Source organism: Osmia lignaria, chromosome 7, assembly GCF_051020975.1.
Source record: "Osmia lignaria lignaria isolate PbOS001 chromosome 7, iyOsmLign1, whole genome shotgun sequence".
NCBI lineage: Eukaryota > Metazoa > Arthropoda > Insecta > Hymenoptera > Megachilidae > Osmia > Osmia lignaria.
The window spans coordinates 6,750,679-6,778,038 of NC_135038.1; the positions used below are offsets into that span (position 1 = coordinate 6,750,679).

General features: G+C 35.6%; 1 protein-coding gene across 2 annotated transcripts in view; it reads right to left on the minus strand.

The window, feature by feature from the left end:
* The window catches only part of LOC117604412 (uncharacterized), a 201,701-nt gene that overhangs the window by 105,183 nt on the left and 69,158 nt on the right, over positions 1 to 27,360 (minus strand). The window contains exon 4 of one of the 2 annotated variants that reach the window (XM_034324430.2): positions 3,644 to 3,748. The exons of the other annotated variant lie outside the window; for it this stretch is intronic. Within the exon in view, the coding sequence (XP_034180321.1) occupies positions 3,644 to 3,658 (15 nt within the window). The 5' untranslated portion in view covers positions 3,659 to 3,748. The remainder of the gene's footprint in view (positions 1 to 3,643; positions 3,749 to 27,360) is intronic. 2 annotated transcript variants of the gene reach the window in all.

The window sequence follows — 27,360 nt, forward strand, 5'->3', positions numbered from 1 at the left end:
TAGCATATTACACATATGTGTATGCATGGATGCGAGAAATTCTCACCGCTGGAATGGCTGCAAGCTGTAGCGAAATACAATTACCAGGCAACAGCTGTCCATCAGAGCCAATTTATCTATGAAATCCGCCGATAACTAGTGATTATCATTATTCATCGTTGACGAGCTCTTATACGCGAGCATCATTGCTGGTATGATCAAGAAAATTATGCGACTTTTTCATCATCCTGAAATTGAAACATTCCAAAAAGAGAAATTATAATAGAAATTTTGAATAATATGCTTTTGGAAGATTCACAAGTGCAGTATCACAAAAATTTGAAGTCATAATTATATTTCTTTAATTAATCATCAAGTTACTTGATCCACCGTTAATTGTAATAAATAAATGTTAAAAAATTAACAAAAGTGTCTCTACAATTCTAAAACTACCCCAGCAACAATTCTCAATTGGCCGAATCAAATGAAAAATGAAACCGGTTAAAACCCAATCGGCTGCAACCAGGTTTCTCCTAAAATCTCGATTAGCGAGCCATTTTTCAATCCACTCTTGGACCTCTCTCTCCCCGGCATCGGAAGTCGTGCATCATCTCGAATAACTAACAGATCCCTTTCGAACAAATCTTTTCCAAGCCGTTAGTCATCGAGAAGCTGGTCGTCAAGATTAAGTTCGAATTTCATTTAATTAGACAGAGAAGAAGGGTGGAAAAGGGTAGTGTTCTCATGAATTTTTTCGCCACACGTACCACGTCTACCACGAATATTGGATTCCAAGCGTACCAACACGATCGGCCTTTTTTTCCACTCTCTCTCCCCAACCACCACCCAAGGTTCCTTAATCAAACGGAAATTACTCGGGCCGAGTTGTCACCGGATGCTCGAGAAGCTAACCTGACCGTTAGGAAAAAAACTTTCAATCGGAATACGTTAAATCGAATCACGTTCACCCCTCGAGTGAAAACAGTCGAGAACAGGTTGAGTTTCCACCTGAGCACCCTTCGTCATTAGCCGTCCACCTAGAAACAAAGTGCCCAACCCCTTCGAATCCATTACACGACACTTCTCTCCTTCGCCGCCTGTTTTCGACTGTTCCACCGCTCCTATTAGAACGCGAATCGAATCCAGGAATTAGTTCCACGTTTTTTTTCCTCCAACGAATTGTAATCCGAGTTTCTAGGATAATCGCGACGACAGAAAGTTTATCGTTCAGAATGAAAGTGCATAACTTTAGCACTAAAATGCGAAAAGGAACTGTTTAAAAAAATTATTTCGAAGAAACTAGTCGATGAATTGAGATAAATTTTTGACTGTTAAAAAGAGGATACATTGTAGATTATTTAAGAAAATTGGGGAAGTTCTGTGCGAACAAATATGGCCGTCAAATGAATTCGTAATGTCTCATAGCAGTCTGATCTGAGAATAGACGGGATTCTATGAAATTTTACAGACATGCATTTAAAAGCGATGGATACCTTTGAAACCACAAGAAAGGCGTCCTATGGTAGGGTCGATTCGAATTTAATTAAGTCAACCACCATAGGCAATTTGGTAGGATGCTCGCATTACAGAAGCAGTCGTTAATCGGATGAAGTCTGCGGTTCTAGGAGTAGTAGATATCACGATGTGTCTTGAGATCTCGCGACGGGTTCTTCCTCCTTTTCACCCTTTCGTGAAACCTTCCTTCGCGCACCCTTTCTTCACCCCTCACCCTCGTACCATCTTCCCATGCGAGTATTTGACTTTCAAATAGCGCCTAACCGATATAGTCCGTTATAACCAACCACCACTCCATTTCGAGAAGCAATTCCCCCTAGCTGACGAATAGCCATTACCACAGACTAACGATAACTCGATTCATGCGGGAAACGGTACTAGATTTTTCAACGCCGTTTATGGTGTTTCCCGTTTCTTTGTCGGATGTTCGATTCGCCGTTTTGAAACTCGAATACGAGAAATTTATGGGTGCCCATTATTTTTGCCTAATATAATAACAATGAATATCTACAGCCCTCAATTTACAGTAAATTAATATTAATATCATTTTTAATTAGTATTACTAATATTAGTTTAATTCAGCTTTTAATGAAATTAATATCCACAGCTTTTCTGTTTCTTTATTAAAGAAATCCAGAGTTAGGAATGTTCGATTTCGTTGATCTATTTTAATATTTATCGAAGCGATTAAGATAAGAGGTGGATACTATAATATTTTGAAAGGTGGTTCTAATTTCAATTGTCTTTAGTGATTGTAATCGATCACGAGTAGGAATTGATTAAATTAATAAAGGAGCTCGTTACTCGAGCGACTGGGATCGATTTTAATCTTTAAAAATATTGCATTCGATTATTTGATTTTGAAAACAGAAGAGCTCGGTATTTAAATGAGAAAGAAGTCGATAACTCTAAAATAGTCCTGTCATTTCTTTAAATAATTAACAATAACGCTTAATTATATTTATACGACTGGTAATTTTTCATTTTCGTATTCTGCACGAATTTTATCATAGCTGATATGATCATGAATATTCATAGGATCGAATATCACGTGATGAAAAGAGGACCATGTCGCGTTCAATATTATTCGCTCTTAATGCTATGTCTACTTATAAATCGTTGCCAATTTTTTCAAATAATAACCAGCGTCTCTGTATCACAAATACATATGTTTTCTAAAATTCTAAAATTTCAGAATTAAAAATTTAAGAAATTCTAAATTTCCAAAATATCAAAGTTCTATATTTCTAAAATTCTTTGCATCAAAATGTTAAGTGGAAAATAATAATAATTTTAATATCATCGAAATCGAATAATAGTGCAATCTACTATATCTAGAAATTTAACGTTTCATAAATCATTCATTGCCAATTAAAATGAACCTTCAGGAAATGCATCGCAAGATTCTCGACGCACTCGATGCATTTTGAAGTTTAGCGAAAGACATGGTGCACAACAGATGGATGTTCCAAAGGAACACTGCAAAAGTGTATCAACGTTCCCGTGGTACGCGTTTCAACCGCAAGCGGCTACATTTCCTGGTGCATCGGGTGGAATAACAGAGATGCATGCGTAAAATTTACTCGTAAACAAGAAGCTTTCTTGTGAGCATGAATCGACATGTTAAAAATTGTAAAGCAGCCAGGTGCATGTACTTTGGCCTTCAAGTAATACGAGCAAAGATAAAGTAACTTGAAATTTAACAACCATTTGACGGATTGAAAAAGATAATAGAAAAGTGCAATGTAAACTGCACATTCTTATCTTATTGCACATTTCAAGGCAAATTTAATATGTGCACGGTTCAAAGAAAATTTAAATTTAATTTTATACTTCATGTTAAATTTTACACTATTCCTTGAAATATTATTTTCCCGTGTTAAATTTCATTATTTATTTTCTAAGTCATTTCATTTAAAAGCTGATAATTTTAATTCTAAATAATTGATATACAGTTGATTATATTTTTGAAAAATAAGAAAATAGCAAAATTACAAATAGAAGATTTCATTTCTTGCATCAAAGAAATGTTTAACTCTGACTGAAAATATTTTCTAAGAACCAGATCACTTATTATGATCATCGCACAGCTCTATTATAATCGAATAAACGAAAGAATAAAAATATAAATTGTTGACTAATCACTCACCAGAACTTTCACCATGTATATCCTCCAGCTCTAAAATCCAACTCAGTCAAACCGACAGCCGAGCAGCAGTTTAAGATTTCCACTGCAACGGACCGTAAACTTGCTCTGAAAAAAAAAAATTTGTTCGCCCTGGTTAATGGTGAAACTATCTGGTCGTGTTTGCCCGGGCAAATATTTCCGTGCAACGGCATACGAAAGAACAGTCGCGCGATCCTCGTTGCTATTCACCATCGTGGAAAGCGACGGAAATTGGGTTATATAAATATCCTTCGGAGGTGTCGTCCAGGGAGAATATACCTTTTCGTAAGGAAACAGTGGCAACCTAGCCTGCTCTTTCTTTTCTTTCACCACGAATGCGATGGTATATACTCTCTCTTACAATGTATTTAATTATTTCACGTCTATTCAACCGTACGAGTTAACGAAGCTACGAAACCGCCTGTTGCCCGTTAGCAAGGTTAACGAATTCCTAAGGTGTTCAAGAATTGTAAATGGAACTTTCTGACACCATTTTAACAAGAGAATCACGTTAACTATTCGACAAAATTTATGGTGTATTTTATATTGATGGTATTTGGAAAATATTAAGTGTAGACACTAGACACTAAATAATTTCAAAAATATTTAGATAACTTATCTGTAGATAAAACATAGCAGAGTTTGTTTTACAATTCAACAGAAGAAGCTAATAAAATTGCATAATGGTTTTAAATGAAATTTTTGAAACATTTTAAAGAAATCTGATCTGATCTTTTTTATATTATTTTGACTTTTCAGAATCTCAATAAAATGAAAAATATTTTGTTATCATAATTACATCCTTAATTAATAAAGCCAAATTGATACTCTGGCGTTTATGTAGTTGATGTTTTTATGTAAGGTTTGTTTTTTAGAGGCGATAAAAAGTAGTAATAACGAAAACAGTCGTGGACCAACGATCGAGATGGAGATGACTCATTAGTCCAACCGAGTCGTTTATCGAACATGTGGTTAAGATAGATTGATACGCCAAACTTTCGACCTATCGGATACCCATTACACGCGATTAACAGCAGATCTGTTATCAGCCGCGATTAATCTACCGGCAGCCACTAATTAAACAACGATTGTTGATTAAAGCCGTCTACTCCAAGACGTTTCTGAAAAACATATCCTCTAAAACCGATCACACAAGATTTCTATCAAACTATTACACTTCTATGATACAAATGAACGATATATAATTTCATTAAGAAAATTATTTTTAATTGATAGGTAGTCTTCTATTTTTGATTTTCCCTTTTTAAAAAATAATTTTGTTCATTAATTTTGCTTTCATGTATATTATTGTAAATTGCAACACCTTTCCGGTAGCAAAAAATATAAATCAAAGATCGAATGATATTTTTATATTTTATTTACTGTATCTCTATTATTTTAAATTTATTCAATTTTATTTTGAAAATGTGAAATAAATATTTATTTTTGCAATATTTCCACATGGATATAAAAAATTGTAAAAAGAAATATAAAAGTGGATAATTAAATAATCCTATATTGTCTATACAAGGGCAGTTTAATTTTGGAAATGTTTAATTGTCCAATTATCAAGCAACAAACTATTGAATTATTTCGAGTGGTATAAACATAACATTGGCTTCTGACCTGGAATTAAATGTGTAAACCTTCCAAGAGACGCGTGTAAAGGGAAAATGCCAAACAAAAAGGGGTGAAACGAACAGGTAAAAGAGAAAGAGCATAAAGAGAGGCGGGTCTACGGTGCCGTTACGCTCCCGTGTTCCACGGTGTTAGCGTTTTTGAGTTAATTACCGGTGTGGAGGAAAAAAAGTCTGCACAACTGTTCGCTCCGTGAGCGAACAACGGAAGTCTAGAGCGACCATTGTACGAGCGCTCTAATGTATGTACAGCTCCAAAATCGTGATACTTAAGCAAAATTCCGGTGTTTTTGCACCGTGCAACGTGGGATGAATAGACGTCTTTGCAAATGAGATTTCTTAGAAAAGCTTAACACAATTATTTTTTGTTCAATAGAAAAATATCCAGGTCGACGACGTATTCCCAAGCGGGTCGAGCTGCATTTTCTTGACAAATGCAACCTAATGTAGAATAATTTGAAAACATTAAATCGTGTAATGAACATAGTATAATTGCAAATTTAACGGTGATGTTAAATAGATCGAAGAACATTTTTCTCGGAACTAAGGTAAATAATCCCATTAATACGTCTGTAATGTATTAAAGAAAATCTTGATATGTCTTGTGGAAGATTTCTCGCCAATTCTATTATTTCTTCTATCAACATTTTTTTTTTGCTGTTTCAACAGTTCAAAAATAAGCCCGCGAGTCTCGTAAAATCCTCGAAGCGAACCGATACGGTCCGCAGCTTTTCCGTATTTCGTTTTGAATTAGAACAAGGTCTTTGTCTATGAATCATTCTATTTCGAATCGGGCGAATACGCGAGTGCAACTATAAACTCGCTTCTGGATGTAATCCAATACACGATGCATATGCTTAAAATTATAGCCGGATCAACGTATCATCCGTTTTCTTTTCATTCTTTTTCTTGTCCATCTATCAAGGCTGATTAATACAAGAAAGCTTCGTACGGGTCGGATTTTCCTTTCAGATAAAACGATATTTGACGTTTACTGATCGTACACGTCTTTCAGGATACAAGGCAAACTGTTTCTCTTTTAGAATGATTTAAGCTTTCATTTTTCCTATATATGGGCTGGTTATTATTTAAAGAAAAACTTTAGGTGAAACATTGAAAGAAGGAGTTCATTTTCAAGTGGTTGTGAATTTAGAAGTATGAAAAATCTGTCATGATTTGATGACTTAAAAGTATCACAAAATAACACCTATGGTATATCAAATTAAAGCTTAAACTTTGAAGAAAAAGACTACATAGAAGCACTTTGCATTAGCACCCTTAGTACAAAATGGTTAGTCATAAGATAGATACAGTAAATCATGAACATCAAAGCAGTGATTTCTAATACATTGCACTGTTTCATAGAAAGTTCATTTCATGACAGAAAAGTATTGCAAAATAACACTTATGATGTGTCAAATTAAAGCTTAAACTTTGTAGAAAGAGACTACATAAGCGTTTTATAAATACATTTGATAGAAAATGACTAATTCTTCACTGAATCAAGCAATGAATATCATAAGAGTTGAAAGTCGTCTGCACTTCGTTGCAGATGAACTACCATTACGGTAGATTTTCTTAAATAATTTTATAAAGAATAAGATAATCTGATAAGTGAAACTCTTTAAGAAGCTATTAAGAAGGGAAAAGAAGAAACAGAGCGATCGCGAAAGAAAACGATATCGCGCGAGTGCAGTCGCGTGAATGACCGCAATAATCAAGGATCAGAGTGTAATCGAGGATCATAAGTGCGACAGCAATTAGTATTCACGTACAGCTATCGTCAGCAGACGGCAATTGCCGTCCTAAAGAGTCGTTCTGCGACTCTATCTCTGACAATTGCGCGACGCCGCTTGAAACTAATTCGACGAAACCATAAGAACGGACGTTTGGCCACGTCTCATGGTATTAGAGAAAGAGAGAGAGAGAGGGAAAGAGAGAGAGATACAAAGTGAACAGGGTGCAACGTGGATCCCGATGAACAGCTGAGGAGAAACCCGAGAGTCGACGAAGCAAAGTCAGCGCTGCCTGGAAATAGCTTTGGCAACGGCTTCGCCAACGTGCTGTCTTGGTCCATAAAATGGAAGATTACTAGCGTGTTGCTTTTCTACACACGCTTCTTGTCGCGCCTCGTTCCGCCTCTCATCCCCTTACCTGGCTAATATAGATCATACACTAACGATTTCGAAGGGGGTGAAACGTGTCGTTTAGCTCGTAATAACGAAATTTCCTCGGATTTGTTGCGCCTCGTCACTGACCAAACAGATGAAAACCTTGTTGCCTTTTCTTAGTTTCCTTATTAGAAGGAATTCGTATTCGAATTTATTTAAATTTCAACGAATAATTATTCGAATAAGGAATTCGAAGTGGAAATTAGACGCTTAAATACGCTAATTACCCGAATTTAGACGCTTAGAGTACCTTAATTATCCTGATTTAAACGTGTTGAATATTTCATTTTCCCAAATAAGAAATTTGTATTCGAATTAACCGAACTCTAATCATCCTAATTAAAATGCGCCGAATACTCCATTTACCCAAATAAAAATGTAGTATTCGAATTATTCGAATTAGAATGCTGCAAATATCCCAATTATCCAAATTAAAACGCGTTAAATACCTAATTATCCAAATAAAGAATTCATAACCAAATGCATCGAATACTTATATTATCCAAATTATTAGCTCTACTCATCCATTCCACTATCTATAATTAATATTCCTCCAATTAGGAACGTAAGGAGCGCCGATAATTAATACAGACTAATTATACAGAAAGACAAAGTGTTCTGAAAACACTGAAGAATATTTCTTTTATCATAAAAATGACAGACTGCTTCAGTTACCACCAGCGACAATTAAAAGATTGGAATCTTGACCCGATCTTCGAGGGGTCTTACCGTTATGGAAGAAATTCAGCGAATCTTTGATTTAATTAATTCCATCTTGGCTCGTTCTGGCTTAAGTTAACTCGTGTCAAAAGTACAGGACGTTTCTGTGAACTTCGAAGGAAGTGGTGTGCAAACGAAAGAAATATTTCATCAAGGATAACGAACAGTTTACCATCCTCTTTGAATACATTACAGGGACCAATGGAAAGGAAACTAGTCTTGGTCAATAATCGTGGTGCAATTGAGACCAATTATTAAGAGACTTAAACTGAGATGAGGATCGTTAGAAATACACGTTTGACGTATTATATCTTTTTAGTCAATGAGAAGATTTTTTAATTTTAACGAGCATCAGCGAGAATTTTTATTTTTAAACTAACAAAATTATATTGTAGAAAGAGAAAAACAATGAAATTTTACGTACAAAGCATGGTAAAGAAATATCTGTTTGTTAATTAATATGCAATTATACCAGAAAAGCACAGCTCGTAGTGGGCTTACAGTTGAAATAATTTCAATTCTATGAAAAAGTTTCCTTCCTTAACCGTTGGATATGTTTTACACAGAACGTTAAATTTATTTCAAAAAGGAATGTACATTTTTTTCATTCAGTTATTCCAGGTGAAAAATGATTTTTAGAAGGGAGGTCTTTGCAGCACGTGGAACGTATTGTTGCATCTGTTACGACAAAGGAAATAATTAGGTATTCCATTCCTGTGGAACCACCCTGTACAAACGTACGAGACCCAACGGCACGATTACACCGAAATGAAAGTGCTCCACACACACACTCTCTACAATGGTATGGAGTAACTAGGAATGAAAAGTAGTTAAACTTTATGGGGCGTCCTGTATTATCCAGCTACCAATGAAATCAGAATTCAACTCGCCGTTGCTAACGCTGATATTTCATGAAAAATACTATTAATAAGATATTTCTACAATTTATCAGAATTAAATAAAACACTTGAAATTACTTTCATTAAAATTTACAATCATTATTTAAAAAGAAAATACTAATAATTAAAGGATTGCATTAAAATTAAGATCATTGATTCGACCCCGTAAACTTTCAATAAAATTAGAATGTCTATATAATTTATATAAGTGATTTTTTTAAAATAGAACTTCCAAACGAAGAATAGATCAAATGTTCTATTTTTAATATGTCATCCTGTATGTGATGGCAATTTCATTTCCGAGGAAGAGTATTGCGGTTGGAGTACCAATAAAAATTCGTCCTCGAGTATTATTAAATTTTTCAGACAGTTAATGCATCAAATCTAACGGGTCCCGACGCGTTGCAACGATGCATCCTTTCGCGCTGCAATAAATGGTTATAATTGCTGGTGACACTAATAAAATGACGGCGAACCAGAATTTCATATGATCTCCATAAAATACTGCTACATTTAACCCTTTTGATATTCATCACACTGATATTGAAAACACATCCTAATATGCTCTATTATTTACTCTAATATAATATAAATTAGGTCTAGAGCTAGCAAGAATGAAACAATGAGAACTTTATTATATACTAAAAACAAATTTTATAGATCCTCATCCATCATGAATCGCACATAATTAAATTAATTATCATTTATTAAGTATCGTGAGAGATTTTCAAGTCTATACAAATGCTTCACATAATTATAAACTTCACTGTAATGATTATTACAATAGGGCCGTGTTATAATGCCTCTTCACTACTACAAGCACTTTTAATTAGCAGTAATTTCGCGGGGAATTAAATAACGAAACTAAAACGTTAATAGCGTGCATTAATAACTCGAGCGTTATTAACTCATCGATGATAATGATAATAATGGGTTGAAATTCAACGGGTTTAGTGACCCGCCGTACGATTCGCGAGCGTTAACCAGCTAGGTGGAACGAGCCGAGATACAATTGCCTGCGACATTGACAAGAATAATAAAATAACGCTGAATACGTTGTGCCGGTGACAGGGAAAAAACCGTCGTTTTCGAAATTTCTGCTTTCGACAAACTTTTTACTGTCCCGATGCGTCCACCAATCTGCCAACTGCAATTCGAGAATCGTTTCTCGTTTAGAAACAGCCGCGAAAGTGTAATAAATCCAGGCTGTTTTATTCTACGTTATAATTGCAATTTATGCAAACATGATTGGATGAATGATCGATCAAAACATTTTTTATTCCGACATTTTTATTGGTACTATTCAAGATGTGAATTCTATCATTATTCATGACAGAAAAGTTTCATCAACTGCAGCTTATGATACATCAATTTAAAGCTTAAAATTAGATGAAAAGGACTGTGTAAAAGATTTATCAATATTCTTAATACACAAGGATTGGTTACATGTGAATGATAACCATGGATCAATCAATATGCAAATTTGTGTTCTCTATTTCCAAATATCCAAATAGTTATTTTTTGGTACGAATATAAATGAATCTTTTACATAGCTATTTTTGTCACACTTTGAACTTTAAATTCACATATGACAAGTCCTATTTGATGAAACTTTTCTGTCATGAAATTCTTTTAAACAATAGCCAACCTAGTAAATATACATCCTCCACTGTAATTAACAATAAATTAGTTTGTGTTAAGAATATTGATAAATCCTTTACACAGTTATTTTTGCCTAACTCTAAGCTTTATATTGACATGCTGCAAGTTCTATTTCGTAAAACTTTTCTGTCATGAAATTAGACCAGACGTTCCTCCCCCTGATTCCCTCAAAATTATCGATCTTATCACGAAACACTATAAAATTCTCCAACCGGATAAGTGAATCATAGAATACCTCAAAATAGCGAAAATGTTCATCATACGGTGGATGTTAATTTCGCAAGTGCGAAAGCTGTTGATAGTAGTACGGAACGTCGCTCGTCAATTTTCCGCGTGTGATGTATCACCTTTAATACCGCAATCTCCATCAAACCGCGCAGAGTCGCGGTCAAACAAGAGCAACTGGTCCTGGGGATCGTTCGCGAAGCGTTCGCGAACGTGTTAAAATCGTCGAGCCCGAGCGTGGATCCGCTTTATTCGGTCAGGCAACTGTACGACGAAACTCGGCACGTCAGTTGCGGATTCCGGCATGTGTCTCGTCGATTTATCTCGCACACGTGGACCAACTTTCGTCCACGGTTGGCCACGATTCCGTGCGAAGTTTCAATGCTCCGGGGGTAGGCGAAGAAGCATAGGAACGAGCGACGAAACAACGTCACGAACGAACGCGACGCGCCGTACGATGCTAGGAAAATAAGGTGCTAATGGCATTAACTTTCCTTCTGCTTCGATGATTTAAAAATTTTTATTATTTAACGTGGAATTATTTAAATATTAAGCAGCGCTAAGAATTACTGTGCTGGACTTGAAATTAAATTTATTAAACTTTACAAAACAGAATTTGGAAATTTGTAAATACTTAAAATATAAATATATTTTCAAAGTAGAATTTGGTAATTTAGAAATTTAAAATTTGCAAATATCTGAAATATAAAATATAGAAAAATTGATTTGACAGAATTCTTTAAATAAAGAAGAAAAGTTGTAACGATGCAACGTGTGGAGCAGAATGTTAAACAAGAAGTTACAAAACCCATTGGATATTACTTCTGGTAAGCATGATTTAATAGTAAATTTCATCCAATTCGTAGATATACGAGTTGAACAAACGAAACACTTCGTAAACGCAGGTGCAAATTCGTTATATTCACATGCAGATTATCTCGCGTGCCCGTTTCGAGGCATTCGCGAAATTATGATATAAATGGAAATAACTCTGATTAATAGTTGGACTGGCAAAACGGTTAACGTGACCTAGAAGGTATTATTAATGGTTACTTTACAATGGATTCGCAATTGAATGCGACTAAAATGATGAGCTGATTCCAGTTGCGTCACCGCTTGTATAAATTATTCAACGATCACGATAAAATCCATTGTACTTTGCGATTCTCTAGTCCATCGTCAAAACGAGAATTCCCTTTCAAAACTATGTCTATCGTTTCTATGAACGTTATCGTTCTCCATCCCGCGAATTACAACAGTTTTCCATCGATAACCAGAAATTACAAATGCGAAATTCAAATTACCACGCGATTGGATGTTTCCCGATTAACGGAGAACAATTTCACCCGCAAAATTACCAAAATCGTGTTCCACGTTGGTGCAATATTTTTGGAAAAAATAAACACGTAGAAAGAAACGAATTTTGGCCAGTTTTTTCGTGTGATTTCTTCGAATTCCTTGAATAGCAAATACTCTTGCCAGCTTTTGGAATATTTTATAATACATTGTGTCGTGACGTCGTCGCCACCACGGAAGCCCGGTATTGTCCTGGTTGCTTCCGAGATGAAATTTTGAAAAGCTGCCGAGCTCTTACGGAGAAGTCTCGCTACGAATTTCTTCAGAGAAGCTACGTGTATTGGACGAACACACGAATTAGGAGATGGCTTGTACAGAGCGCCAATTTTCATAGCTCCCTCGAGGGATCGGCGAACATCTTTTCTCTACTTTCGAACGTGTTCTTGTAACGGAACGGTGTAGAAAATTGTTCCTTTGTCGAATTTTATTCATTGAAAATGGCGTTGCATGGGAAAAGGTCGATTTATGTCTTTTTTAACGATACAAATGATCGGTATTTTGAAACATTTAACATTCTATTCGAAACGTTATATTTCAACAAAGAATAAAGATATTCAAAAAACCTTTTTGTAGTTATTTTTGTTACAATTTAAGCTTTAAATTGATGTATCATAAGTATCACTTGATGAAACTTTTCTGTCATGAAATCAAGATAGAAATTAAACTTTCTATCTGACATGAAATATCTATTAAGAACAAGGTCTCAAAAATAGTTTTTAATTAGGTCACGTCTTTACGACGTTTGATGGTTGCTCCCGATTCACCTGCATACTTCAATCAAATGTCATTTACCTATTTCCAGAATTATCCTCTCTCTTGGTGCTTTTCTCCTAGCAAGAATTAACACTGTCTGTATCGAGTTATCTCGCCGTCTTATCCTTCCCGAGAAACATAATCTAATTTCGTGGAGCAAACCTTCGTTCTCTTCTAGAAAAAGGAAGGAAAAGGTCGGAGAATCGTAGGTGAGCTCGGTCGGTCACGGATTAGAGGGTTGTCTTGTACAGAGGCAAATTACATTTAACCCCTGGAGATTTTCTACACCTATGTTTCCCTGTTACCTTATAGCTCGTTCGTGAAGGATCCTCGAAACGTATAGTTCCCTAACAATTGTCCGTTCCCGGCTTTTCTTCTTTGTGCCTTCGTGAAACGAGGTGAAACAGGGAATAGTAATTAGGTATCGAACGTAGAATAGAAAGGCAGCGAGAGTGAGAGCGTTTTCATTTGAATTTAAATCGCTATTTTTAATGACACCGACAGGATTCCAGTTATTAGGGTTAACAGAGAAACTCTCCCTCTTCCCTTCGAATGTACGTGATCCGTGTTAATTAATGCATAGAGAACGGAAACGCCTTGGAATCTGAATGGGTTTCTTCTTTATCGATGAAGAAGAGATTCCTTGGGCAGACGTATTATAGTCTATTGTGCCATCAACTGACTGCTTTAATTCGATAAAGCGGAGAGTTTATTATGCATGGCAAGAATAAGATATTTCGTGGGACCATTTCTAGAACAAATCCAATTAAACATTTGATTTAGCTCGAAATCTAACAATAAACAATTCTTAAAATACCATCTAATTCAAATATTAATTAAAATAATTTAGAAGCATTTCCCCGAGAAATTAATTTCATCCACAAATTTGTTTGAAATAGCATCTGTTTGAAATATTAATTAAAATAATTTAGAAGCAATTTTCTGAGAAAATAATTTTTTTTTTTTAAATTTATCTAGTAATCAGAGATGAATTTAATCTACAGAATCAAGTAGGTTAAATAAAAGAAAAAATCGAGGAAGATCATCTTTAAAACATCGCTAAAACCATCACATCTAGGAAAAAAGCATGTCGACACGGTCGTTCGACACGTGACAAACTGGGTTTTTTATCGTTCGAGCTTTCCAACGGAAAGTCCAATTCACGGACGAATGAACCCAGGAGTCGAAATGGGAGACGGTAGACCGGTGGTATAAATTCGCGTAATTTTCTACGATGGGATTTCACGTGTCGACGTGGAAACGTAGCTTCCTCTCTCATTTAACCCGGTCTACCTGGGCTTCCAGGGACCCCGTGTATGGAGAATAGCGTTACCAGAGAAGACGGATGGAATGAAATACGGAAAAACAGAAGAGGACGAAGAAGGATATACGGCTGGGGAATCCTAAAGATAAATTGAAGGAACGAAATAGGAAACAGGGCCAGGTAAGTCTTGGTAAGAGAAACAGAAAGAATAATTATTAAAAGATTTCAGGGTTTTGCATTTGCAAACTTCCTTCAACCCTTTGAAGTCGTGCTGCTTCAGTGAGCTGCTTTAAATGATTTCAAATTTAAATTATGGTAAACATAAAATTATCGAAACAAAAGATTAAAAATTACTGTGGATGCAAGAATCTACAAATTTAAATTATAAGTAGACTGCAGATTGTTAAAAAATATTTCTATATCTTTCGTTTCAAAAATGCACAAATCTCTGTAGTTTAATAATAAAGTTATAGCAAAAGTACTTTGTTTAAAATCAATTCGACATTGAATTACAGCTGGTTAGAAAAATACAGAAAGAAACAAACGAGAAACAGGAAAAAGAAAGCAGGTAAGTGTCCAATTTTCTTGTAATTCTTCTGTATTAGACGCGGTAAGTAGTATGAATCATGCAAGATCAGACATGCGAGCCTTCCTTCAATTTAACGCTACCTAAGTTGCATTTCACGATAAAACGCCAGAAACGTGTAATAAAGAATAAGGGAAAACGTGAAAGTACGAGGAAGAAACGGATAAAAGAATTTACGACACAGCCGGAAACACCCAAGTAGTAGTATAAACCTTCATAAGTCAGACACTTTACGCTTTCCCCTACGCCTTACGCCAACATCCATTACAAATAAATACACACGTGATACTATGTATATACCATCCAATATGTAAAAATAATTATTAAAACATCCATTTTCTTATTACTATTTCATAATAATAATTATTAAAATATCCTTCTATCCTGAGTTCGATACACCACTATGGAACTATGCTTGTATTTTTCATCTTGATATTATTATCGTTAAATTCCAATACCTCAATTCTTCCAATTATCGAAGTATCAATCAAAATCCAAAAAAATCCTTCCAATTGTCCAATACCGTAGGAAATTGTTATAAAGAAACGTATCGGGTAACAAGGAGGAAGCGACGTTGTTTCCCCGGAACGAAAGGTAGAGAGTATCCAATAAAGCTTGAAAAACAAACGACCGTCCAATAAATTCTCTCCTTTCGGTCGTTCGAAGGAGGCAAGCATATCGAGTGTACGGAGGGAAAGCGACGGGCTGTCGTGACCACGAATGTCCAACGTTCGAACAAAGGACGAAAGCGTGCATAGCAGGCGCGTGCCTGTACGAGTAGCTTGTCGCCTAACAGGAGGCTGACACCGTGACAATTACCGCGGTAGTCGGGGCCAACCCCGACCCCCCGCATCCCTCTATCTCATACATTAAAGATGTCCCCGGTTTCCTGACAATGCCTGCCAAGATTGCGTCATATGTTACTCAGAACCTGAAGGTGGCTTCCTTCAACAGGAAAAAGATGAAAGAAAGAAGAAGAAGAAGAAGAAGAAGAGGAAGGAGTGTGTCTTGACGGGTATAGGCAGTCTGGCCGGGCTGACGGAACGATTTGAATTTTGCATTAAACATCAATGCGTAAATTCCACATGCTTGGCCCTCGCAATTTCACCTTTATTGGATATAGAAAGGGAGAGATCTGGTCGTTCACGACGACTGAATAGACGGACAGGAATGGGCTGCAACACGCTGCTGCTTGGAATTGTTTGAACACACAGGGCTGCAGGTGCTACGCGACCTCATCTTTTGTTGCCTCGATGCTATTCAGTATAGTTGGTGGTAACAATCATTGCAAAATCGGTCATCCGTGAAAATACTGATAATTTCTACGTCTCCGGTTTCTGGAATGAACCTTGATAAGAAATGGGGAATTATCGAGTGGATACTGTATTAATACGTGGAATACCTTGGGGATCAGAAATCGCAAATTAAACGTACTCGAATAATTAAAGAAAAATATTATTTTCAATAATATTACTATTATGCTAACAGTGTAAGGTAGCAAATAGAAATCTTGGAATTTGAAATTAGAAAATTAATTATTCCTATTCCTGACTGCGAAAGTACTCGATTTCTATTGCACAGGGATTAAAAATTTAGAAGAAATATATCACGTTATTTCTTGAATTTTGATAAATAATTCTATCGAAGAGAAAGATGTGAATTCAAAATAATGTAGAATGGGCCATTACACGAAGACATTATCTTTCTCAGATATTTAGGTAGATTGCCTAACATGGTGGCCACCGTGTATATTATGATTTTTCGAACAACAAGAAGCGACGAAATGCAAATTAGAACCGTAAACGTAGGAAAACAGTGAGAAACCGGGGCAGTAGAAGTGGAGTTCGTTTAATTTAAGTAATACGAGTTGAGTGAACGACACCGACAGATAAAAGTAACAAGTGCATCCTGGCAAAGCTCCAATGCAGCATAACCGACGAGCGATATGGACTTTTACTACGTTTGGTGCGCATCAGAGCGCCTCGTTAATTAGACCCAAATCCATAGCCCGGTAACGAAAGAGAGAGATGAAAAAACATACACACACACATGTACATACGTGCATTAAAACGAACGTCGAACTGTGCTAATTAAAATGGTCTTTGAAATTTAAGCACGCACTTAAACGCGTTGACTCACACGGAAATTTATACGTTTAATTGTTTCAAGCAGAGAAATAAAATTGTCCTGGTTAATGAAACCACGGATGCTGTTCATTAAAATCGTTTCCGATTATTCCCGGATTTTGTTTGTTCGCCATTTTGCTACCTTTGAATTATCCCTTAGATAAAACCCTTTTTCCTCTAATTTATATTGGAACACGTGTACCTTGAGAAATAATGGGACAAAAGTTCTGCAGAGAGATGTTGGTCTTTTTGTAACAATTAATCTGGAATAAAAGATATCTCAGAGGAAGTGGATAATCTTTTAGAAATTTAATAACGAGATTGGACTTTAGTCTTTTAAATTAAAAATAAATAAATGAGGGAAGGGGGTGGAGAATAATTAATCATCTTAACACGATTCAATATACAGTTTATCAAATTGAAATAGGTAATTAAACGTTATATTAATTTCATAAGGTATCGAGTTTCAATTGGAAAATGAAATGAACGTATTCCAAATAATTAATATTATAACACATTTTCATTAAAATAAAAAATCCACCAGTTTGATAAGTGTAGTTATTAAGGAAATGGTATTATTCTATGATTATGGAATGTAATTGGTTAGAAGGTTATAAAATATTGGTTGAATTTCTCGGTGGTGATCGATCGACTGTCAAGACATAAGAATGCATCGAGATTAGCACAATTGGCGAATTGCCTAGTCGCGTCTAATGCAGCGCTAATCCTCTTAACGTTCTTCTCTTCGTTCTTTCTTTCTTCTCTTTTGTCTCCTCTTTAGTCTACTATGCCTCGTCGTCGTGCGTATGCACCATAGACAAGTATCTTATTATGTCATATTATGTTAAAATTCAAATAAATTCAAAAAATAATGCGTATTTTAATAATGCGAATATCGTATTCAACACGAGACACATCGTGATATTTACAAGTACAAAATAAGAAAAAATAAATTGAAATACGTAAGAAACTGGCAGTGAATGTTATCGAGATTGTGAAAACTATTTTACCCTTTTGTCGACTGAAAGCTGAATAGGATACGATACGTAACACGAAGCGAACATCAGCATCACCTTCCGCGAAGCATGAACAAATGAAGTTTAAATGTTCGAAATCGTAAACCTTCGTATCGTTAGAAAGAATTCTTCTTAACAATCTGGTAACATGCTTATCGCGTAACAGGATTTTTTGGAATTTCAAAAGAAGAACCGATAGAATAAACAAAACGAAATCGAAAACAAACAGTCTCACTTTGTGGTAAATGTTCAACGAACCAGTTTCCTTGTGAATTTATCTTTCTTTGATCTTATAACTTTTACGATCGTTTCGCGATAAACTAGCTTAACCTTTTACTCGAGACGTTAGATTACTGGATTACCCAGTTTCTAGGAAGAAACAAAAACAATCTTAGATTCCGTGTGATCCGATGTCGGTGATAGTAGGTCGCCAAATGACTTTGAGACACCAAGATTTCGAATAGATAAGCTTAGAATTAAGCTTGGGCGATTCTAGGTTCCTAGACAAATTTGTAATTCAGAGTCTATTTGCTCTTTGGATTTTCTCGATTCTCGAGATATCTTGGATAATAAATTTCTACGAATAGGCGAATTACACCTTTGAAATAGTTTCAGATAGAATAAAATTACATAGCGATGTATATGCATTTTTGTGCACTGGTGCATTAGAAAAATGCAACTGCATCTCGGTGCATCTCGATTCATAAAAGAATTTACCAAACGTCCAACTGGAAAAATCGTACATTTTATAATAAAAAATACATAATAAATTTGTATTATTTTGCGATAATTATCTAAATTAATTTCTTGCTAATTGAGAAATTTTATAAGAACCTGAAATCTTAAAATTTTAACATACCCCATGAATGAAAAATACTAGAAGCCTTCAGTATTATGAAAAATTGATTATTCAATGTCATCATTTAACAAACCTTCGAAATTTATGAAGCAAATGTAATGAGAAACATAATCCAATGAATTATTCTAATCACTATTCAGTTACGATCCGAGTTACGATACACCATGGGATTTAATCGGAAATAAGCACGGTACGGTACAATCGTTAGCCCGGTGTAATACTGTGGTAATGACAATAGTCGTGTAATTAAACGATATTTGATACTAATTATTTGTTACGTTATTCACTACGACAGCTACAGCATTCCCTTGCGTTTCATTTTGATTACGATAACATACTCGATAATGTTACATGTATTCTTTTCAACAATCTATATCAGTTTCAATCGCTTTGTACAGATTACTGTTAAAATAGATATCTAAACATTTTACATAAAATTCGTGCTATTTAAAATCCTACTGTAAATTCCAATAATTAATCTTCACAGCAAGATATTTAAAAAAAAACGTAATATCAACTCTTCTTATGATCCGAATGACCAATTTTGAACGCTCTCGATACAATTTGCGCGCGATCCATCGAGGAATCTCATTACGTTCATTAATTAAATTATTACGAATTCGTTGGAGCACAGTTTCGCGCATAGTTGCCCGCGAGAATCGACGTCATTAATTAAATCACATCGAAACGACTACGGTAGCAAAGCTAAATCGAACAGACTCATCGAAAACGGAATTGTTTTTCTCTTTTTTTGTTCCATTAGTACCCTGGCTCGATCCTAATTATCTCCTTGCACGGGCAGAGCGACGTTGAGAATACAACCATGCATATTTTATCGGCAATTCGAGCCGGTAATCGAGATCAGAGCGGAGGATGATCGAATTCGAACCAGCTGCGAACCGTTCATTTCGTTCGTTTCAATTTCACTGAAGAATTTTATATATCGTATCAAACGACACAATCTCGAAAAATAATTTGAGAAACACGACCCACCTATGTTTCATTTAATCTCTAATTTCTTCCTCTCGCCCAATTTTTTTTTTCCTTTTTCTTTTTTACAATATTTTTCAGGAGAATTTTCAATTTAACCACGGCTGCGAATTATAGCCCTCGTAGATTACATCGATGACGACAGCAGCGAATTGTAACACACGCGCCGTTGCAGCGATGCATTTCCGCTTGTACAGTTCCCTCCTCTCTCGCACCTATTCTCATCCCGAATAATTAGATAATTTTGACGTGATAAACGATTCTGTTGTAACGCGTGTTCACACCTACAGCCTCTCCAAAAATTCTACTCCCTTGTCACACGTAATGTTAATGCAAATGTATCAACGACACTGACTGCTTCGTCTGAATACGATTCTTTTTTTTTTTAAATAACATAAATCATAGTGTATTAAAGGTACTATAAAATAATTTCATTTCAAAAGTATTTCAGTCTGATTTGGAAATATTTGACAGAGATTTGATGACAGAAAAGTTTCACTAAATAACGCTCATGGCATATCAATTTAAAGCTTAAAGTTTCACGAAAATTAATATGTAAATGATTCATAAATATTCAAAGCACAAAATGATTAATTTTTACTGTAATATCGAATTTCCAATCGCTTACACGTCGAAACGATAAAAATATTAATAAATCCTCCATGTAGTCGTATTCTTTAATCTTTAAGCTTCAAATTGATGTACCATAAGTGCCATTTCATGATACTCTTCTGTCATGAACTGGGACTTCCAATGTCCTAAAATCTCAGCTGAAATCTGTAACTTCTATCCCACAAATAATGCAAACTATTGTCACGATATTCAAGGGTCGTGCAATAAGATTGTCGTTCAGACAGACAGTCTTTGTATTCTCCCGATGCGTGGAATAAAATGTTCAAGTACCGCACGGTAAAACACGGTATCGTTGCTTTCCACGATATCGTAACGCGAAACGGAGCCAGCTTTCCAACCTGGAGGACACACACTTCCACACGTTTTTCCAGTACGAGAAAAAACACCGCGAACAAAGCTTTCAGACAAAACACGGGAAAATGGTACTTTCGCCGTTTCGTCCTCGTTTCTCTGGAAATCTTCTTTTTCCGACGCGTCCACGTACGTCGTTTTTAACGTGAAATTAATAACGAAATAAACAATACAGAAAATTCACGTTACTTCGTTAAATTTAAAAACGAATCCAAAGCGTGGAAAAATGTCACCGGTAAAAATGAAAAATCTCGGCGACACCAGTCGCTTAAGTTTAAGGCCATCGATCGGTGACATGTCTACGAGGAAGAATGCGCGATTACACGGTGACAATTGATCAAAGCACTCTCTCGAAACTTATTTGCGGCGCTAAGTAGCAGCTGCGCTTTAAACTGGAATGCGGCGCGTGTGCCGCGCGGAATGAGTCACTGAGACCGCGTGCTAAATCGAGACGGCGAGCCGACAACGGTTGCTCACCGGTGGCCCGAGACATTCGTCAAAAGCAAGTGTCGTTATGAAGAATACGCGACAGAATTCCTGTTGGATGCACCGCAGAGAAGATACGGATGAGACCCGAAGAAAAATAGACGAACAGTCGGAAGCTTGTCGAGCCAGAGAGAATAATATACATTTTGCCCGATTCTCCAACAGGCCTGCTTTCGAGAAGACCTTCTTCAACAATATTTATTGTGTCGGTCTGAATTTGAACTCGCGAATGGATTTCTTATAAAATAACGTGTACAGTTGTTAATCATTATAGAAAGATTGATCCTTTTCTTAAAAAAGTGAAAAATATTAAATAATGAGTTTCTTAACCCTCGAGCGGCGGACCAGGGAGAGAGGCACAATTTCAATTTAATTTTGTATCTAAGGGTTAAATAATAAAATATAATTATTTCTCGTAGCTCGAATACTTTTTGTTCCAAATAGAATTATATTATATTTTCTGCTTTTTTAGGAAAAGAACCAATTATTATACAGAAATCAATAATTGTATACATTATCCTATTCTTGAAAAGGAAAATATATAGAAAATTATTTAAAGGGTTAAATCTATTTTTATTATACGCTGCTTTGTGTAATAACATTTGGTAATATTACCATATCTATTGATGTTTCTATTTTGATCGTTCCCTGCAACTGTCAGACTTGCTTCTCGCAAACAATACCTGTATCATACATTGGTGGGTGCAGAATTACAAATACCAAAATCGAGCTCGGTAGCAACTAATTAACTTCCCACAGTTTGCGTGATTCAATTAACGTGCACTAACATGCGGAATTCGTGTACCTTTTGGTCGGTTGTAAGTTACATCAAGTTGAATTTCAACAATTCCATCGGTACGAAGTACAGTTAATTTCCCAAAAATTTATATTCACATTTAATCCAGAAACAATAACAAATATTAAAAAAAATAATAAAATTCATTTATCTCATTAAAATTTCAGTACCTCTTACTACGTACCAATAAAAGATTCTAATTATTATATTTAATTCATTTTCTTTATCTTCGACAAATATGTTTTGCACCATTTAAATAGGATGATTTTTTGTGGAAGCCGAACATCGACGGATTCAATGGACAGATACCTCGGCTGTTGGCTCTATGAATATTTATAAGCTCGTACGCAGCATAAACAGATGTTAATTAATTATACACAGTAGTCCGGCCAAACGATCTCGCTATTTTGCTGCCGTTCTGTTAGCTAACGCAGGGAAAACACATTATGTGGAAAGTTGGAAAACGTTCGTTCGCTGCGTTTCACATTGGCTCAGCCAGAAGGCTTCTGTATTTGTCTCGACGAGATTGAACGTTTACACACGACTCTTTAACACACGACGTATTTACAACGAAACTTTCCCAGCCCTTAAGTTGAAAAAAAGTGATTCAACCACGAGCGAGATCGAACTTTCTAACAAAAAGTTGCTACCACTTTGGAGTACCTCGCGGTAGGTACAAGAATGAAATTTATACCGCAGATGGTCTTATTTAACGATACAAACTTTCGACAACAAAACAGTGACTCTGAAGTTGCACAAAATACCCGGGATTTAACTAGGTTGCATAAGGTTCACCGAGAAACTGATGCAGGTAATTCTGAATATACAGAAAACGATTTAGACTTGATCAAACTTTATTATATATTTAATTGGAAATAAATAGTGAAGATGATGGTGGGTTTAAAGAATTCTACTGCTGGAATTCTACTTATTATAATTCAATAGGAAGTATATTAAGCTGTCTGAGCCAAATCATCAGAATATAAAAAAACATATATGAAAATTTTAAGGTTCCCTTGGAATCATGGGCACCCTTGGAAGCAAGGAGGTCTTAGAATACCTCTATGGTACCCTTGGTATTAGAAAGCTTCAGGGTACCCCTGTGAAACCTTTGAAATTTTCAAAGTTCTAAGGTTCTAAATTAAGATTCTTGAATGCAAATGAAATCCAAACTCACTTTTCAACAGAAGTTGAAAATAAATACTGGAATAATATTTTATAATAACAATGATAAAAGGAATAAAGATTTAAAAATAGAGAATGAAACAATGAATTTTATATCAATTTCAATGGACGTTTATCTTTCTCTCAGTTGGTGTTAGCATGAAATATATCTTTTTCCGCTTTCGACATGTTCCATTTGTTTTCTGAAATCTCCTTTCTCGTCTCTCTGTCTATCTGCCACGCATATTATTTTAAGTATTTTTCTTCGTGACATTTTTCAGACGTACTTGACCATTAATCAATGTGTCGCTTAATTACGTTTTATGTGTTGAAAGATTCAGCAGCATGTCGTGGACATAAAAGCTACCCTGACACGTTATTTGTCCAGATATTTATTTAGTCATTTGTCAAACAATTAATCCTACTTTTTATCACTTTTTCTATTTGCTTTCTCGTTTACATTTTGACGTATCTCTTCATATTTTACATTTGACAACCGAGTAAAAATATCTTTCCTACTAAAAAATGAAAAAAAATTGACACTCTAAAACAACGTTAAGAAAGGTGAATGAAAAATCAGATATGAGCAATGAGGGGACAAAATCTATCTGGGAAAAGGTCGAGAAAATTGAAAGAGATGGCCAACCGAATACGAACAGTGGCTAGAGGAAAAAAGGGGAGCAAGGTGGAGGAAGAAGAATGAATGAATATTTGAACGTCGATGTGAAGCTATTCGAAGGTGTAGGTGGAAAGCTGGAAAACAGTGATATGGGGAAAAAGATGTGTGCATAGAAGATGAAGGGAAATGAGAGAATGCGTGGCCGAGTACGGGATAGTTCCAGTGCGATTTACAATTCCATTTCGCACCAAGAAAAGCATCTGCTTCATTGACTTTCCAACCCGTTAACCTGCGCATGCAACATTGAGCTGTGCAAAAATGCATTCTCGATGAAACTGAAGAATCCTTTGCGCAAAATTTTAATTCGATTACCTTTCCTTTGCATTTTCAATCGAGATCTTCGTGGAGAAGATTGTATACCTTAAATAATGATTTTATTAACCTCGATGTTTCGAATTCTTTGAAAAATCGAAAGAAATGAGAAAAGCAACACACGTGTAAGCGATTTAATTTTGCAACGCTGCGTGCATGTTTACTTTAACATTGTGCAAAACAACTGACTCATCGAATTAACTGCCACGATACAGTTCACCATCTTACGAAACCATTTGGCTCGTTAAATATTTGTCACTCACAATCAGCACACTTGACTGCACCATTAACGTGCTTCTCGATTTCCAATAAACGGCCATCTATAAATAGTTCATCCCCGAAATAGTATGAAGATACCCAAGAAACGGTTGGAACGAAGTGTGCTTTACAGATCGACAGAAGAAAAATTCTTCATGGTGTTTTCTTTATTTTTTTTTTTCTGGAATTAGCTTTGTTCCAAATTTCACATTTTCCACAAATATATAATTTGATAGATATTCTATTCAATTCATAGGAATTTTTGTAAAAGATCGAGGAGAATTAATAAAAATTTGTAAGATGTTTGGTGAAAACTGTAATAGTGCTACCTTTCCGCGAAAACTTTGTATGGTACATATTTTCATTCTGTATTCTCCTCTCCTTCGACTTTTTCCGCGAATATAAAAGTCTGCAATCCTTCTTTCTCCCCGTTGAGAATTCGCATATTGCTCCCGCGGGAGCTACTGTTTTATTTTCATAACCGAAAAATAATATCCACGCAGAATTAGATCGAATGATAATATCAAGGACATAAAATACTATAAAATGCTATAAAATTTCAAGAAAAACTAAAATCAACATATTCTGTGGTATTCGTTGCACTGCTATTTGACAATATTCTTATATTTTTAAATATAATCGAGGGAAAGTTTAAATATTTGGGCTAAAATGCAATGCCAAAAATTCAATAGTGTTATTACTATATGAAATTATATAATAAACAAAAATTATATTAAAATTAAACAAAATTAGACTCTTAATGCTTTAACCCTTTGATTATCGCCCATGAGCGTCCCCAAATGGTCTCTTCGGGTAAGATAAAATACAAAAAATAATTTTGCTGAAATTATTAAAAAATTTCAATGAAAAAAATCAAGAGACAATGAAGCAAACAGCTCGAAAGCATTCCATTTTGTGTCTGTATACGTTGCCACATTCAAGGAGACTACACGAGTGGTGGCCTAAAATTACCAACCGACTGAAAGATATTTATGGTCACCGGTATCTAAAATTATTGTGGCTTGAGAAATTCTAACCGATACTAGGTGCAACCGGTGCTGTGGGCTACGATACACCCAGCCAGGTGTACGTACACTCGCGATGAACGCGTGTACGTGTGTGCGAGTGAATTCGCGCAAACACACGTACGAACGTCACTATGCAAACGTGAGCGCATGTTACGCGCGTCGTGAGCCGATTTGCTTAATCCATTCGCCAGTTCCGCGTGTAATGGACATTATACAGTCACGTGTGACTGATGAGCCAACATGGGGATCCGGAATCGTCGGGAATCAGAGCTGGAAGAGTTTCAAAATTTTCCGAATTCTCCTCCCCTCCCTTCACGCCGTTTCTCTGTCGGGCTACATTCAAACCAGGTTCTGATGAACTTTGCCTATTGTTAGCATAAATCATGGCCGGATTCCTTGGTTGGTTGCCTGGCCGATGACGTGGCAGAAATTATCCTCGCTTTTCGTTTCGGATCTTTCCGTGAAACCACCATTGTTCCGCAATATCATTAATCATTGAATACCTGAGTGTTCTTGCGCTATTCATAACACACTGGCTGGCTGGTACTTTGTGAATAATAACGAGAAAAATTACGAGGTTGCAGTTCATTAAAATATATTTGATGATCGTGTAGGAAATGTAAGTACCTAGTATTGTATTATGCATTAATGATTTTCACCTCCATCCCCCCCGAGAAATTGATCATCAATCATGTTGAATAAATAAATGGAATTTAATGTACGGTATTAATGATTTAAACGCAGATGCTGAATTATGGGAGACGGTAAAAATGTGGATATCATAACTAAATGATTTTAACACGTAAATTAATTATATTATAAAAGAGAAAATATTTAATTCATCTTAAATGAAAAATATGCTAAATATGTGCAATATTAAGATTAAAAGTGTTACCATTGTCAAAAGGTTAAATTTGGGTAATTGATTAATAGGAAAATTTTTTAATTAAAAATAGATTTTTATAACTTTATAAATTGCAATTTTCATATTTTTATACTTTCTTTGATCTTGTAACGAGTACCTAGAAATTTTTATATCTCTCGTAATTTTAATTCTTAAAAGTTTATTTAATAATAATTTCTATTGTTCATGGACAATGCTGAATCGAGTAGGTTAGATTGCACAGAAATATACGGAACCGAGTAGCTCGTTGTACTGCAAACGAGACCGTGTAACACACGAAGATTCCATCGGATCGTGCAATTATGCGAGAATGCACTTACACGTTGCACCTTGATGCACCTCCGAGTGTTCGATGCACCTGTAAAACCGATACAAGGGGAAGCGTAGCGAGTACACGTCTCTCGCGGTTCTTTGTCTGATTAACAACTACGCCAACGATTTTATTGCACCGATAGTTCCTCCTATATCGACTAAATTGACTTTTTTTTTTATTATTCTAAAGCGGAGTCAATATTTCAGATAAAAAGAGGGTGTTGCGTCAAGTGGAACTATAATATTTATCCGGTCTACTTAAGTGGTTAAATATAAAACGAATGAATCATCGTTTCAATCTACTCAAAATATTGCCTTTTAATAATTCACGAAAGTGTAACGATTTTAAAGCGCAGTTTGGTGCGAATTTCCCGTTAGTTTTCATATTTAATAGCGCACGAAGAAACGTGAAACTTGGAAATTTCCTTTGCCATCGTGTACACGGTTTTCGAACTTTCCACGCTTTCCTGTAAACTTTCAATTCTCTTCTCGCACAGTTCACTTCCGGAAAT